This window comes from Miniopterus schreibersii (genome assembly GCF_964146895.1).
Source record: "Miniopterus schreibersii genome assembly, chromosome: 2".
Classification (NCBI taxonomy): domain Eukaryota; kingdom Metazoa; phylum Chordata; class Mammalia; order Chiroptera; family Miniopteridae; genus Miniopterus; species Miniopterus schreibersii.
Window position 1 is genome coordinate 87,574,548 of NC_138102.1, and position 17,635 is coordinate 87,592,182.

Genomic DNA, 17,635 nt, shown 5'->3' on the forward strand with positions numbered 1-17,635 from the left:
TGTTTTCACAGCCCCTGCTGTGTCACAACTGAGGTACTTCAGCAGCATAAAGTTTCCTTCTTCCCTTGTACCCCAAACCAGGGAGTCCTGTTGGCCCACGATGTTCGTTTGACACTATCTATTGTGAAGTAAAGTCCAAATGACACAGAGCTGCCTGGCAAAGTCATCTGGGAGGTCAGAATGTTAGTACACTGAGATCTGAGACTTAAGCTAATTTCCTAGAGATCTAAATTCAGAAGAGACTAAGTTTAAATCTGAATAACCAAATGTATTGTTTCCATTGAGATACATTCTTTGAGTGAATAGAATATAATTAATTGTGCCCCTCACCCAGGACAGGACTCTTCCTAATACTAAAAATCTTGCTGGAATGATCTATTATCAAAATGCTATGTGGTGAACATAAGTCAAAGAGCACGAAAGATTTCATATAAACAAATGGAAAATTCTAGTAGACTACCATCATCTCTGACCAACAGAATATAAATGTATAGGGATCAGAGTACTTGGGTGTGACTCTTTCCTGGAAAGTATTTAATAAACATTTTCAAATTATTTTTCTTTTAACAATTCTCCTTTTTCTAGCTGTCTCAAAAGTCACTCTCCATCTTTTATAAAAGTCAAACTTCAGGCAAGTTACAATAAAACTTATTTTTCCGAAGTATGATATATAACCATCTGTGGTATGTGAAACGACTTCAAGTAATACACAAACTATTTCAATTTGAGTACTTATGCATTTTAATATGTGTTAGGAAAAAAACACATCTTTTCCTCAATTTCATAGTTGTTATTGTTTAGGATAAAATTAGCTGAGACATCCAAATAAAAATATTAAAGTAATAGCAGAGATACAGATTTGACAAAAAAAAAAAAAAGGTAAAGGTTATACTTAAATGCCTAAAGTTTGACAGTTTGGGAAAGGTTTTTTACTATGCCATGATTCCTCTAGTATTAACTACATTCTCATCACCTTGATTGAACTGGAGTATCCCCAGATCTTCTCAAATAAAATGTTACAGACCTTTCTCAGGGTAGATTATTATGGATTGATGAGCTCATCTACCACAGTCTAATTTCACCCAGTTTCACCTTCAGAGGGCAATCTCATGTCCAAGTTCTGTACGAACTGACTACAAATTTAATAGGTTTAAAAAGTATATTAAAACTAAAATCAAGAGAAAAATAGTTTTTAGAAGCCCTAAAATTCCAAGTCTACCTACTTAAAACCAAATTAATTTCTAATTTCAAAGTAGGCCAATAGTGATTTTTTCAGCCTAAGAAATTATATCTAACTTCCAATACTAAGTTGGTTTAGTGTTTGTTTTTTAGAACATACAAACATTTATTCAGTCAACACATGATAACTCTTTTAGAAGAATGCTACAAATATCTGAATAGATGCAAATGAGAGCCTCTTAAAGAGACAAATTAAATTTTGGGTGTAAGTTTATTTTTTATTTAGGACCAAAAATAGGAGATAATAAAAAGATTAAAAACAAAATTAAAAGCACTAAGATAGGACAACTTTTTTCTAATGGTCGAACTCATGTAACCAGGTAGTGTTTCTGATGTTCATTTCTCAGACCTCCAGTAGCCTAGGCCCCAGGTTTTTAAAATTCCACTACTGCAATCCAGCTCTATTACCAGATCAGCAGAAACTAATAGCTCTAATCAGCCTCCTCACAAACCCAATCAATAACCCTACTCTTTTTAATCTCAAGGCTTCTTTCCTAAAATAACCTACAGGATTCACAATATTCTTTCTGTCTAATAGTTAAGTCTTCATTTCAACAATGCCCCAAAGTATGTACTTCATACATCCCTAGTATCAAACTATCTTTAAACAACATTCAAGTTGACTCTATGTAAAAGCTGTGTACGAATTAAAAATAGAGTACACCATAAAAGAAAAAGAATCTAGACAACCAGTGCTGTAACTAAACCACATTTGGGCTGTGGGTGAAAGCACCTGTCTTGCTCAAATAATCTCCCTTCCACGTAAACTCTTTTGTTATATATCCAATGTACACTAGTCCTCATCTCTAGAACCCATCTCCCCGTATCAACATCCCGACTTCCAAAATCAGAAAATTATTATACCACCACCTTCAGAATACCTCCGTAATTATACAACAATGCCCTAACAACAACCTTAGCAGCAGTCTTTGCTCTTGGACCAAGGGTATCCTGGTAAATTGATCTGCTTGGAATTTTAGAATTGTATCCTCAATTATCATCAGTCTCTTCTTTTAGCCCAGGCTTCTCAGCTTTGGAATGACTGATGTTTGGGTTGGAAAATTTTTTTAATTGATGGGAGATACCCTGTTCAGATGTTTAACAGTCCTGGCCTCTACCCATTATATGCCAGTAGCAGTAGCATACTCCCCCTTTTCAGTTGTGACTATGAAAATTGTTTTCACTCATACAACTTAACAAAAAGACGACACAATCCAATTAAAAAATGAGCGAAGGACATAAATACACACTGTCCAAAGAAGACAGATGGCCAAGAGACATATGAAAAAAATGCTCAAAGTCACTAATCATCAGAGAGATGCAAATTAGAACAACAATGAGATATCACCTCACACCTGTCAGAATGGCTATCATCAATAATCAAACAACCAGTGCTGGCCAGGATGTGGAGAAAAGGGAACCCTAGTGTATTGCTGGTGGAAATGCAGCCACTATGGAAAACAGTATGGAGTTTCCTCAAAAAGTTAAATATGGAACTGCCATTTGGTCCAGTGATCCCACTTCTAGGAACGTATCCTAAGATACCTGAAACGCCAATCAGAAAGAAGTTATGCACCCCTATGTTCACAGCAGCACAATTTACAATAGCTAAGATCTGGAAACAGCCCAAGTGCCGACCAGTAGATGAGTGGATAAAAATGCTGTGGTACATTTACACCATGGAATACTATGCAGCTATAAATAGAAGGATCTCTTACCCTTTGGGGCAGCATGGATGAACCCAGATAGTATTATGCTAAGTGAAATAAGCCAGTCTGAGAAAGACAAGTATCACATGATCTCACTCATATGTGGAATCTAATGAACAAAATAAACTGATGAACAAAATAGACCCAGTGACATAGAAGCATGAACAGACTGACGAATCTCAGAGAAAATGTGGGGGTGGGGGAGTGGGTAGCGAGAGACTAATCAAAGAACTTATATGCATAAATGCATAACCCATGGACACAGACAAAAGTATGGGAAAGGCTTGGGTGTAGGGCAGATGCAGGAGGAAGGGGTCAATGGGGGGGAGGGGACATCTGTAATACTTTCAACAATAAAGATCAATTAAGAAGAAGAAGAAAATTGTTTCCAGACATTGCCAAAATGTTCCAGGGAAGGAGGAGGGGCGATCACCCCTGGTTGAGATCCACTGTTCTAGATACTGGGCAGGGATTCAGCCCAGTTCAGCTCCTCACTGGAGCCTGGCCTCATTTCTGGATATTTACCATTATACATCCTCATGTTACATAAATTCCTTTTGAAATTAAAGTTACTAGGCTTCTTCTTCAGATAAATTAAAAATTTAAGAGCTATCATCACAAATTTAACACTAAAACAAGACTCTATATGTTTAAAAAAAGTAGGCTATCAGAAACATTCAAAGCTCATAAATTTCATAAATATATTTAAAAGGAACTAGAATTTATAATGATCTTTTTGCACTTATTGTCTTAGACACATTATAAATATCAACAAACAAAAATGATGTATTTTACACGTATTTCAAATTATGTTTACATTTTTCTTTGGCTTACCTGAAGAAACCCAGGAGGACGGTTTAGAACTGTATCAAGAGAATTATCCAAGAATCTCACAATTCGAAGATACCCAGGATATGAAGGTGCACTAACCTCCCCTGCAGGATTTACAAAAAATATCTGTACTCCATTTGGTATCAAAATCAACTCATCTGCATCTAGCCCTAAGTTCTCAAGAGGTGGTGGCTGAGAATGATTTCTGTAAAAGTCTTCTCCAACTGATGAAAATTCCCCAGATTCTGTTCCATATGATACAGTGTAGTGACCCTCAGCAGCTTGAGGAGTATAAGCAGGAGGTGCTTCTGCTGGATGACTTTGAGATGGTAAGGACAGGGAACTAGGTGCAGGAACCGACCCTGTACTTGTAGTTGAAGTGTTTCCATTTACCTCAGTATGCTGAGGAGGTGAACTAAATGACTGAGGTGCCAGTGACTTTTCAGATATATCTTTAGGTGGAAATTCTGGATATAACTTGGGCACCTCCTGAAGATCATTCCGTAGAGAAGTGGCTAGACCCTTCTCTAGAATTTCCAACCTGGTACGTACATTCTGAAGTGTTTCTTTCATTTTCTGCTGCATCTGTCTAGCAGATTCCCACCCAGGACCTGTGTGCTCAGGGTCTGTTGATGAAATGCTGATTCCTCTGAGCAGGTGTCCTATTCCTTGCTTATAGTAGTTCTTTGCTTCTTCCTTCTGACCTAATTCATCTGTATTCAGTCCTTTATTAACAAATAAAAAGGCTTTTTTGTGTGCTTCCTTGATGATCTTAATTTCAGCAGGTTCTCCATTTTGTGGCTCTTGCTCCATTTCTGCAAAACAGGAAATTATCTTTAATTATCTTACTTAGCTATTTGTTTACTTACTTATGAATTTCTCCTACCTGAATATATTTCAAGGGGAGAGGAGCTTTGCTTGTCTTATTCACTATTGTATTCCCTAAGCCTATTATTAGATAGGATATAGAGAAAGCATACAACATGTATGTGCTGAATGGATAAATAAACAATGCTCTTGGTCCTAAATATCATTTTAATTAAAAACAGAAAGGAATAGGCAGACTACAACTACTGAATAATTTTCTTGTTCCAGTTTCTTATAAGAAATAAAAATTTCATATCTGATATCTTTAATATTGGAACCAAAGAGTGTCATTCTAAAACTCATTATAATATAATTACAGATTATGCCCACCTAATTAAAAACAGGGTTAAATCACACATTGGCGATGACAGAAATGAGAAAAAATATATGAAGCTTTAAAGTTACCTCACTTCCATTTAAAGGTGGCAGGTTACTCACATGCAGATAAGCCCTGCTCCCTCCCAAAATGCCATTTAAATGATTCTAACAAGATTATTAAAAAGGCATAGCTATTCTTTAAAAAAATTTTTTAAATTTATCTATTATTGTTTCCCTCACTGACCTCCTCCACCTCTCCCCCACTCCCTCCCCAGGCCTTTACCCCATTATTGTTTGTGTCCATGGTTTACGAATAACTTCATTGGTTAATCTAACTTCATTGGTTAATCTCTTACCACCCCCATCCCTCTTCCCCCTTCCCCCTTCCCCCTGAGAAACGACAGTCTGTTGCATGCTTCAGTGTCTCTGGATCTATTTTGTTTGTCAGTTTCTTTTGTTCCTTAGCTTCTTCTTAAAGAAGACCCTTCAACACTTCATGTAGTACTGGTTTGGTGGTGATGAACTCCTCTAGGCACTACAGGACACCTAATATACAAAGCCACTCTACCAATTCCAGGAGACACAGCAGCTCTATCTGATACACAGAAACAAACATCAAGAAGCAGCCAAAATGTGGAGGCAAAGAAACATAACCATTATTTTCAATGAGAAAAAGGCATGAACAGGTACTTCACAAAAAAAAAAAAAAAATTTAAATGGCATAATTCAACACATTAGTCCCTCAGGGAAATGAAACTAAAATCCACAGCAGTATGTTTACACACTTATCAGAAGGCTAAAATTGAAAAGACTGGCAAGTGTTAGAGAAGACAGCAACTGGAACTCTCATACTTTGCTGATGTAAGTGAAAAATGGTACAGGCAGTTTGGAAGACTGGCTATTTCTACTAAAGCTAAATATTTATTCTATGATCCAGCAATCCCCTCATAAGTATATAACAAAAGCAATGAATGAAATTACACATCAAAAACATGTACAATAATATTCATAGTGGCTTTAGTCACAAAAGCCAAAAACCTCAACAACCCAAATGCCCACTCACAGGAGAAGGAATAAGTAGTAGTATAGTTATACAATGCAATAATACACAGGAACTAAAAAATAAATAAACCAGTGCCTGCAGCACTGATGAATCTCACCAATTCTTGGAGCAAAAGAAGCCAGAGAAAAAAGACCTCATATTGAGACTACAAAATACATGAATGATTCTGTAAAGTTGAAAAATAGGCAAAACTAATGTATGGTGATAGAAATAAAAATAGTGCTCAGAGGTGGTAGATATAGATTTGGAAAGGACATAGAAGGACCTTATTGTATATGGAAGTGTTCTTTATCTTGATCTGAGTGATGATTGCATATATAAAAAATCATTAGACTATAAATTTAAGATAGTGAACTATATGCACTTTATATTATCCCTTAATTAAAAAAAACAAAGGTAAATAAAGCCATAAATCAGGAGGACAAAGGAAGATGATGAACTGGAAAAAGAAGACAGACAAGTGGTAACTCACAAAACAGATAAGAGAAAGCTGAAGCCTCAGCTGTCAGTAAGGAAATCTGAGAAGCAGCACCATTTATAGAACATCACAGAACCTCCCAAAGGCATGGAAATTGATGAAATTCAATCTTCTTCTGGAAGAGGGAGTAGAGGTAGAGCTGGAACAAAAGGACTGATTAAAAGCTAATTTACACATTAAGACCCTTGAACCTCTCCCACACCAAGCACCCAGGACACTATTTCTCTCCAGCCCTGAAAGAAGATTGAATTTTAATTCAAGAACACTAAAATGTCTTTGAACAGTGGATTATCAGGGTAAATACCAAAAGCAGGAGGATGAAATGAATATCAAGACACTTAGCCTTCTCTCCCAAACTTGATTCTTAAGAGTTCTGGCAGCTCGGTACATCTCCTGAAAGAAGACTGGAAAGTGTCTTCTCTGAGGCATCTGATCACCACCAAGAGAAAAAACCTAAAGATAGTGACACTATCTCCCCCCCCCCCCAAGGAAAACTCTCTAGGCAAAACCTCCTGAGAGAAGCAACACTTGCTATGTTCTACCCTACGGAGTCTCCAATTAGTTTTCTAGTGCTCCAATCATATATATAAGTGGATAGCCAAGGATCACAAAACATGTAAGAAAAACACCTCTAGAAATTGAGAAAAAAATAAGAGCAATGCAATTTGGTTGATATGGACAACATATAGGGAAAAGAAAACTTCAAAATAACCTATCATCTATGTCAACATAAAGAAAATACTGCATCCATAAAATAAAAACAGGATATATACACACACAAAAAGACATTCAAATAACTACAGGAACTTTTACAAACTCCATATAAAATACCTGGAAAGTCAATAGAGGGATGAGAAGATAAGGTGATAAATTATAGAAAATGCCTGGAAAGAGAAGCAAAAAGACAAAGATGAAAAGTAGGGAAGAACAGATAAGAATATTAGAGAGGAACCGGTCTAGGAGGTCCAACACCTGATTAATAAAACTTTCAGAAATAGAGTATAGGTAAAAAATAAAAAAGAGTTGAAGAAACAATGCAAAGAATTTCCCAGAACTAGAAAACATGAATTCCCAGATTTAAAAAGATTAATGGTTTGTCAAAGGATAAAAAAAGACCTACACCAAGGAGTACACCAAAAATTTCAGAACACTATGCTCAAAATGTCCCTCTTAAAAAAATGACAAAATTACTAAGAAGCTCCTTAAAAACAACAGAAGTTAGAAAAAAATAGTACAATAAATTCAAAATTCTGAGCAAAACTAACTTTCAAACTCAGCCAAATGATTGCTCAGATATTACATTTTCTGTTGCTTATATTCCATGTTTGGTGAAAGAAATCCCCAAATTAATGAAGGGAGCGCCCAAGACGACAATGATGCAGCCAGTTCTCACTGGAGAAGACAGAACTCCAGACATTTCTTCAAGAAACTAAAATTAATTGATAGACTACCCTAATGTGTTTCTAACTGTGAGGGCTCAAGAGTTTAATCGGTGATCAATCAATCAATTCATGTAAAACTAAGGAAATAAAAACCGGGAGAAAAAGATGCTGAGCTAGAAAGAAAAGGTAATCATAATGTACTAAATGTTTCAGTTTTGATTAGTGTCATAATAATGTAAATAATGAATCTTGATACAGGCAAAATTATGATATAATCATATCGGGAATATGGATGAACAGAAAGTTTGTGCTCATGGGGTAAAGGATGAAACTAAAATTTCACCTTTCCTACTAGGAAGTTACTGGACAATACCTAAAACTGAAAAATAATAAGCAGCAATACAAGCATCCTGTTTGGAGATTTAGACAGACCAAAAAAAATGAGTAAGAAAATTGATACAATCTGCCTTTGGGAGGGAGAGGTAAGTCTGGGGTGGTGGGACATCTGGTTTTCATTGGAAGCTTCATAAAAATATTCAATTTTTAGTACAATGTGCATAATTTAAAAAATTATCGATTTAAAAAGTGAAGGTTTAGAGCAGCTTTATCTAATAGAATCATAATGTGAACCACATATGTACTTTAAATTTTCTAACAGCCATATTAAAAAAGTAAAAAGAAACAGCTGAAATTAACTTCAGTGATAGCATTTTACTTATCAAAATACATCCAAACCATTGTTTCAATATAAAAATAAATAAGATAGTTTGCCTTCTTTTTGCCTTGTCTTTGAAACCTAGTGTATATTGTACACTTGAAGCATATCTCAATTCCAACTAGCCCCATTTCCAGAGCTCAGTACCCACATGTGCCTAACTATTATTGGACACTGCAATTGTAGAGATCCTGTTCCTGTGATCTCATTAAAATTTATAATAATAGGATAATTTAAATAATTTAAGACTGTTTCAGCAATAATCTACATTACAAAGACATTACAGAATCTATAGCCTAGTTTCTGATTAATATAACCATCTTTTCTAATCTGAAAAATAAATAAACCATTGGTTTGCCTTATAATGCAGCAACTTAATAGTAGAGAGAATATATTCAGTCCCCAATTTAGAAAACATTACATACAATTGACCATATACAGACCTACCTTACTTGCCTTACTCCAAACCCCCTATCAAAATTGACAAATCCTCTCCATGGAATTCTATGTTATTGTGTCATTAGAATGCCTCCCATTTCCACAGATCCCAACTCTTTCTTCCCTCAGAAAACAGGGAACAGGAAGTTTGCACTCCACCCTCCTTAAGGGTACCAAGGAGGCTCAGACTTCAGAAAGTAAAAAAAAAAAATTAAAAAAAGCTTCTGCGTGAACTGATCTGGGAACTTAACCAACATTACTAAGTTTGCCCAGTTGACTTAAATACAACACTGTGACTTAGTACCCACTTTTCTGCTACATGCTACAAGCACACTACTATTATCAGGCACCATTTACAGAGTGTTTAATGTATGCTGGACATTATGCTAGATGTTTATCTCATTTTATCCTTACAAACAACTGGAAGCATTATTACTATTATTACTTTGCAGAGAAAAAAAATTGAGGTTTGAAGGCATTAATTGCCCTAAATCACCTGTTTTTGAAAGACCCTGGACCTAAGAATTATTTTTACATTTTTAAAGGATTATAAAAATAGAATATGCAACAAAGATCTTTTGTGGCTCACAATGCCTAAAATATTCATCTGTAATGTAACAAAAAAATGCTACTAACCCATTGCTCTAGAGTACAGTATTAAATAGTCTGATTCCATAACTAATCCTCTAAATCAGGGTTTCTCAACCTCGGCATGATTGACATTTTGGGCTGCTTAAGTCTTTGTTAAGGAAGGTTGTCCTGTTCACTGATCCCTATCTACCAGATGCCCTATGACAACCACAAATCCCTCTAACTGTTGCCAAATGTACCGTGGGCAGCAAAACCATCCTTGCTGAAAACCACTGCTCTAAAAGGTCTTCAAACCTGAATGTGTACCCCTGGGGCACATGAAGACTTTTCAAGGGAATGTGTTCCAACATGTATAATTTTAAGAAAAAAGCTTCCAGATTCCTCTACTTCCATTTGGTACCCCTCACTAAAAATGATCTGCCTGGGGATATTACCAGTCACCATGCTGTTGTTCTTTTCTCTCCCAGGCTCCTTTCACAATCTTCCCACTTTACAAAATAAAGTCCTCTCTCTCACCCATTTCTATTTTCATTACCCCAGGACAAAAAAACTTCCTAGAATGGCACTGCCCCCAAAAAAGTCAAAGGTGTTGAAATCAAAGGTTCTTATGACTTTGATTAAATTTAGCTTTAAATCCTAGCTCTAAAAATCATTCTCCCTTCTTCCCTCTCCCCCTCTCTCCCACCCCACCCCCATGTACACACCCCTCAGAGCCCTAGCCTTTCCCACTGAATAATCAGCAAGACCCCAGGGAGCAGAAGGCAACAGGAAGTAGAAGACTAACAATCACATGGTAAGAACCTCTGGCAGGCTAAAGACAACGTCTCAACCTATATTATGTTTAAGCTCCTAAATCCTAAGGTGGACTGACCCCCTGGCTACTTTCCCATGAAACTAGGTAGAGGAATATCAGAACTGTCCTCAAGACCTGAAAAAAAAAAAAGGTTTATTACTCTTACCTTACCTCTGACCAATCTGCTCCCAACATGACCTCTAACCCCTCACCCATATGTCTTGTGATTTGGCCTTATATAATCTTTCATCTACAGGCCATTGGAGGGTTCTGACTTTTTAGCATTAGCTTCCCATTCTCCTGAGTGGTGCCATTCATAATAAAATAGCCAATGTATCTTAGTATTTAGTGTTTGGCTCTGCTAGTGCCAGGTGAACAAACTCTTTCTGTTCAATAACAATGTTGATTTTAGTTTAGGCAACTCCAATTCATTAAGACAAATGAACACTAAACTACTTTTCTCCTTTAATCCTCACCCAAGGATATTTTTTCCATTGCTTTTCAGAGAGTGGAAGAGGAAGGGGGAAAGAGAAAAAAAGAGAAAGAGGGAAACACTGACGTGAGAGAGACACATTGACTGGTTGCCTCCCAAACAAGTTGGGCTAGGGATCGAGCCTGGAACTGAGGCACGTGCCCTTGTCCAAAATCAAACCCAAGACTCTTCAGTCAGCAGGCCTATGCTCTAACCCACTGAGCCAAACCAGCTAGGGCTAAACTACTTTTCATATTTAATGATCAAAATCCACCAGGCAGACTATTTCCTCAGGGCAAACTCCTCAATGAAGGGAATCCCAACTTCTCCAAATTTCTCCCTGGGCCAAAGCAAGAGCCTCAGCTGGTGTCAGCAGCCACCCTGGCTCAGGCCTACTCAGGGCCTGTCTCCTTTGAGGAGTGGGGCACCAACAGCAGCTCACAGTCAGATGGTGAGTGGGGCCCAAGCACCCAATGAATCCGCAGTTCCGCCATGGGTCCCCACAAGATCTGCACAACAGGAGTGTCACCATTGAGGCCAGATGTGCCTCTGGCTGGGAGAGACTCCAAGCTGGCTGCAGAATGAGTGGAAGCTACAATGACCCTCTCCAAGGACCAAACTGGAATTACAACTAAAATATAGAAAAAACATCCTGAATAATCAACTGAAGACTAGTTGAAGAGAACCCATATAACCAAGTACCTAAAGTGGGGACTGTATAGAGACTGGTACGAACTGTGGAGATGTAAGAGGACTGGAGGGCTGGTTGGGCTTCCACAGGCAGCACCTAAAGGTCTGGAGGGATATCTCAGCTGTGGGGGGGGTTCCCACTGAGAACTCTGGAGTCTAAACCCCAAGCTGGGCTCCCCAGCCCAGAGCGCCAGAACTGAGAAAGGTGCCAACATAACATCTGGCTGTGAAAAGCAGCAGGGTTTCTATCTGCCAGGGAGAGAGGGCTGGAATGCAGGCACCCTCTTAAAGGGCCAAAGCACAAAGTTTCATGTGCAGCCACTCACCATGGGCTCTGGCAGAGAGAGGGCAGAGTGGACTAGAGCAGTGTGAGGAGAATCCAGGGTTATTGGCTCTGGAGATGAAGCTCAGAGGGCAGCCATCTGGATTCCTCTGCTGAGTCATTTGCCCATACTTCAGAGGACACCTTTCTCAGGCAGGCCTTTACCATCAAGGCAGCTTTTGCCTGGCGGTGGGGGTAGAGGGGAGCAATTGCCCTACCTACTGAAAACCTCTCACCCCACCCCAAGAAGTTTACACCTTGCTGTGGTCTTCAGTCTGAGGCTCATTAAGAGACTTTGAATAAAAATCAGCCTGCAGGCAGAGGCAGATCTCCAGGTGCTTTGAGTCTTTGCCTGATCTGCTTCTGAACAAAGGGCTTGGAAAAGCAGACCTTCGTACGCATCTTGGTCCTTTCCAAACACACCCAGTCCCAGCAGAAGGAACCACAAACTACAGATTGCTGATACCTACAGAGTACTCAAAGCCAGTCACAAACAGCATCTGACAACAGCCTGCACCAGAGACCCTCCAAAAAGGCTGGGAGTCCTGGCAGATCTACCTAATACAAAGAAACACACCCAAACAGGCAGCCAAAATGGGTAGACAAAAAAAAAAAACACAACAGGCCCCAAATGAAAGAACAAGAGAGGTCTCCAGAAGAAGAGACAAATGAAATAGAGATAAGCAATCTATCAGATATAGAGTTCACAATACTGATCATAAGGATACTCAACAGCATGAGAAAAAATATGGAAACTATGAAGGAAATTAAGAACAACACAGTAGAAACAAAAATTACATTGGAAGGAATAAACAGCAGATTAGGGGAAGCTGAGGATCAGATCAGTGAATTAGAAGACGGTAAAAAAATAAATAAATAAAATAAATCACTCAATCAGAGAACCAAAAAGAAAAAGCAGTTAAAAAAACAACAGGACAGTTTAAGGGAGCTGTGGGACAACATGACACAACAATATTTGCATCATTGGAATGCCATAACCTGAAGAAAGTGAACAAGGGATAAAGAACCTGTTGGAAGAAATAATGGCAGAAAACTTCCCTAACCTGGTCAAGGGAAAAGTCACACAAGTTCAGGAGGCACAGAGAGTCCCAAGCAAAGAATCCAAAGAGGCCCACAAGCAGACACATCATAATTAAAATGCCAAAAAGTCAAGAGAGAGAGAATCTTAAAGACAGCAAGAGGAAAGAAATTTGTTACCTACAAAGGAACACCCATTAGGCTGTCAGCTGATTTCTCATCAGAAACTCTACTGGCCAGAAAGGAATGGCATGAAGTATTCAAGGTAATGAAAAGCAAGGATCGGAACCAAGACTCCTCTATGCAGCAAGGCTATCATTCAAAACAGATGGTGAAATAAAGAGCTTCCCAGACAAGAAAAGGCTAAAGGAGTTTATCACCAAACCAGCTTTGCAGGAAATGTTAAAGGGACTGCTGTAATAAGAAGAAATAGAGAAATATACACAATAAAGAATTAAAATGGGAATAGATAAGTACCTATCAATAATAACTTTAAATAAAAATGGATTAAATGTTCCAATCAAAAGACATAGGGTAGCTGAATGGATAAGAAAACAAGACCCAAATATATGCTGTCTACAAGAGATTATCTCTGAACAAAACACTGACCCAGGCTGAGAGTGAAGGGATGGAAAAAAATGTTTCATGCAAACAGAAATGGGGGGGGAAAAGCAAAAAGCTGGGGTAGCAATACTCATATCTGACAAAACAGACTTTAAACTGAAGGCCATAATAAGAAACAATAAAAGTCACTACATAATAATAAAGTGATCAACCCAACAAGAGAATATAACCTTGGTAAACCTATATGTACCCAATATAGGAGCACCTAAATATATTTAAAAAAATAACTCTGGAGGACTTTTAAGAGAGAGATCGACAGCAATACAGTCATAGTAGGTGACTTTAACACCCCACTGGCTTCACTGGATAGATCATTCAGACAAAAAATCAACAAAGAAACAGTGACTCTATATGCCACACTACATCACATGGATTTAATTAACATGTATAGAACACTTCACCCCAAAGCTGCAGAATATACATTCTTCTCAAGTGCACATGGGACATTCTCAAAGATAGACCATATCTTAGGACACAAAACTAGCCTCTAGAAGTTCAAGAAGATTGAAATCATATCAAGCATCTTCTCAGACATTTATACCATGGAATATTATGTAGCTGTAAAAAAGGATCTCTTACCCTTGGAGACAGCATGGTGGGACCTGGAGAGTATTATGCTAAGCAAAATAAGCTAGTCAGAGAAAGACAAGTATCACATGATCTTACTCATACATGGAATCTAATGAACAAAACAGATCCAGAGACAAAAGCATGAGACAGACTGAAGGATCTCAGAGGGAAGGCTCGGTTGGGGGAGTGGGTGGGGAGAGATTAATAGAAGAACTTATATACTTATATGCATAACCTATGGACACAGACATTGGTATGGGAAAGGCCTGGGGGTGGGGTGGATGTGGGGTGGAGGTGATCAACGGGGAAAAATGGGGACATCTGTAATACTTTCAACAATAAAGATAAATTAAAACTAAAACAAAACCAACCAACCAAAAAAATCCATCAGGCATTATGCTATTCTGACCAACTATTACCACTTCTAAATCCTGAAGAAAAATAACTCCTGAAGTTAAAAAGTCGTAAGAAATTTTTATAACTAGTTTCAACTTATACGAATATTTTTATTAAAGACACCTATAACAGAGAAAAGCTTTCAAGTATAAATAAAATATCATGTATTTTTAAAAATGATGATGGATATAAAAGTGCAATATTATACTCCCCTGGATACAGTTAAAAGTGACGTACCAATTTTACACTATATAAATGTTAATACCATGTGGGAAAATGCATCCTTTGCAACTATGTAAAAGTATGATGTAAAATGTTATAAATCAACCTAAACATGTGCAAGGGGACAATTTCACAAAAATTATTTTGGAGGTTCACAAGCAAATTAAAAGCACTGGTCTAAAACCATTTACTACTATAGATTGGAAACATAAAATGCACATAACCTCTGACCCTTAGAAGCACCATAATTTATCACCTTTTATTAAACTCTTTGTATGTACTTGGCACTGTTCTAAGGATTAATTTTTTAATCCTTGGAAGTTAATATCTGACAGAAAATGTTTTACAAATACTGAGCAGCTTACTGCCCAAGCGCAGAGCTAGTAAATGGAGGAGACTGAGAGTCAGGTTCCATAGATATTTGACAAGAAAATGAGATAAAATATCTAATTTCAAAGCTAAAGCTGTTACTATGCTTACAAGTTAACAGAGTGAGGGAGGGGTGAAGGAAACTTGGGGTGTTTAGTAGAAAGGCATTAGGTTTAAGCCTTAATAGGTAGTAGCACTTGAAAAGCAGAAGGCAGGCATGATTAAGGAACTCCAGACAAAACATTAAAAAAAGTTACCTACACTAACATAATTGTCTTAAATCACAAAGCAAAATCTGGTTCCAGACACCAACGGTGCATTTAAGTTATTTTTTAAGTGTTCTCATAAAAGAAGTAAAATAAATGTATGCTTCAAGCGTGTGAATGTGCGAGCGGACGCGCTTTAAAAAACATTCAGGAGCAAAAGTGAAATTCTGAACTAAACAATTGGCAAGTTAATTCAGTCCCATAAACACTGAAAGTAGTAACCACCATTCCAAAGGTTAACATTACAAGTAGTCTTTAATAATATAGCATCATCTACCTACAGAGAGCAGAAGTTGTTCTAACGCCCTTTATTTAAAAAAAAGGGGGGGAGGAGGGCAGGGGAGGGAATTTTCTCCAAATAGCTGTATGCAATTCCCTCCCTGTAGCCTCCCACCCTATACTGGCTAGTTGGGTAAGCTATACGCAATGACATTTCAGAAAGCCCCACAGATGAGAAGGAACTCACTTAAGTGAAAAGCTTCCAGTTTCAAACAGGTTTCATATAAAATCGCCAAATGAATTTGTTATTAGAAAAGTAGACGAACCAAAAAACACCTCTTTATTATTGGGAACATTCTTATATTACTTTTTGGAAATTTCAAAGAAAACCTGTTCTTAAATATTTAAGGCCATATTTCAAGGACAACAACAATCTTGTACGCAACTTCATTAAATTACAACACAATAAAGCCAATGTCGATGATCCTCAAAAGACAGAGTAAAGCAATTCATTACAATTACAGAGGCGAACTAGGCCAACCTTCCGTGAGGCGGTAATGCCGCGTCACAAACTGCGAATTCCAGGAGAAACTTTTCCCAGGCACACAAATGAGGTCGGAGGAGTCCTCTGCTGTGCTCAACGGTACAAATGTATTCAGCAACGAATGTATTCAAAAGATTAAAATCGCGCACTATCCTTTCTCACTATCATTGCTGTTGGCTGCTGACCTTTTCGTAAAGAAAGGGTACCGAACTCTCACAAAGCTGTAAGCGCTGGGTCAAGGAGAAAAATCTATGTGATTTTCGAATCCAAAGTAAACAGTGGGGGCAGGGCAACAAGAATGGTCAACCTAAGCTCCAGGAAGACGAGATCAAAGGCCGAAGGGGGAGGGGGACAGCGCTCTCCATCCTAACAATAAATGTAAGGAGGTCGGGAACGGAGCGCGAAGGTTCCAGAAATGTGTGATGAGGGTTAACCAAGAACTTCTCAAACTACTTTCTCTGAAAATTGCTCCCTTCACAAAAAATGTCATTTCCAAGACTTAGATAAGGGTCCCCCGACCTTCCCTGCCCTCGTCCTTCCCCGTCTGCCCGACTAGGCCGCAGGACCCCGGGCGCTCACGCCACCCTCCCGCCTTGGGCCCGCGCTGGGGCGAAAGCTTCCCCGCCCGCCGCCGCCCCACCTGTGTCTTGCAGACCTCGGGCGCTCCGGCGCCACCCGAAAAACTCCCCGCCCGGCCGCAGAGGCCCAGAGTCCGGCTTCCTCAGACGCGGCCGGACGTCAAGCAATCCCCAAACCCGCTCGGAGGTTCTCGACACTCTGGACGCGCGCGCCCGCGGGACTCACAAAGCCGTCCAAGCCCAGCTCTCCCGAGCGCGCACGTCAGGCGGCCGCCCCGCGCCGCCCCGCCCCGCCCCGCCCCGCCCCGCCGTCAGCTCTCGCTCGCCTTCAGGGTCTTGGCGCGCCGTCGCTCCGCGTGCGCGTGACGTTCTCCCTGGCGTCTTTCCCAAGGACTCATCAAAGCCGTCACGCAGCCAAAATTCTGTACACTGTGACCCTTATTAATAGTCTATGGGGGGAGGTAAATCCTGGAGTCACCCTAAAAACCCTTGGAGGTAGAATAGGAAAGGAGGGTGGAAAGCTCAGGGAGAGCCACGTGAGCCTGGGACTCAGTGCGGACCCCAGCTAGGGTCTCTGGGGCCACGTGGATAGCCCCTGAGCTTGAGCAATCCCGGACAGAACCTGGGGGTCTGGAGCAATGAGGAAAGTGTAGTGGGCAGTGAGAGCCCTGAGGGCTAGAGAGAGCCCTGGGCACAGTGCACATGGGAGAACAAAGGCTGATCTATTAAGTGTTCTGGAACCTAACCTTTGTGACTAATGTATCTGTTACTGGACAGGACAGAGACCACCAGGACAAGGTTTGCCTCAGGCTGGCTTGTAGTGTGTGGGTCTTTGACTTCCTGTACGAAAGGTTTCACAACAGGGGACCAGATGGGTTTGAGAGTATGTTTATTAATGCTG

The 17,635-nt window shown here is 39.2% G+C and overlaps 1 protein-coding gene across 3 annotated transcripts in view; it reads right to left on the bottom strand.

Annotated features, from left to right (window-relative positions):
- Nucleotides 1–17,026, bottom strand: part of SPART (spartin) — a 40,282-nt gene extending 23,256 nt beyond the window's left edge. For 2 of the 3 annotated variants that reach the window (XM_081127294.1, XM_081127292.1), the window contains exons 1-2: nucleotides 16,797–17,026; nucleotides 3,783–4,594 (exon numbers count right to left, since the gene is read on the bottom strand). In XM_081127294.1, the coding sequence (XP_080983420.1) occupies nucleotides 3,783–4,592 (810 nt within the window). In that variant the 5' untranslated portion in view covers nucleotides 4,593–4,594; nucleotides 16,797–17,026. Of the gene's footprint in view, nucleotides 1–3,782; nucleotides 4,595–16,153; nucleotides 16,332–16,796 lie in introns of those variants that run through there. The other variant, XM_081127293.1, reaches the window with a different exon arrangement.
- Between the last annotated feature and the right edge of the window lie 609 nt (nucleotides 17,027–17,635).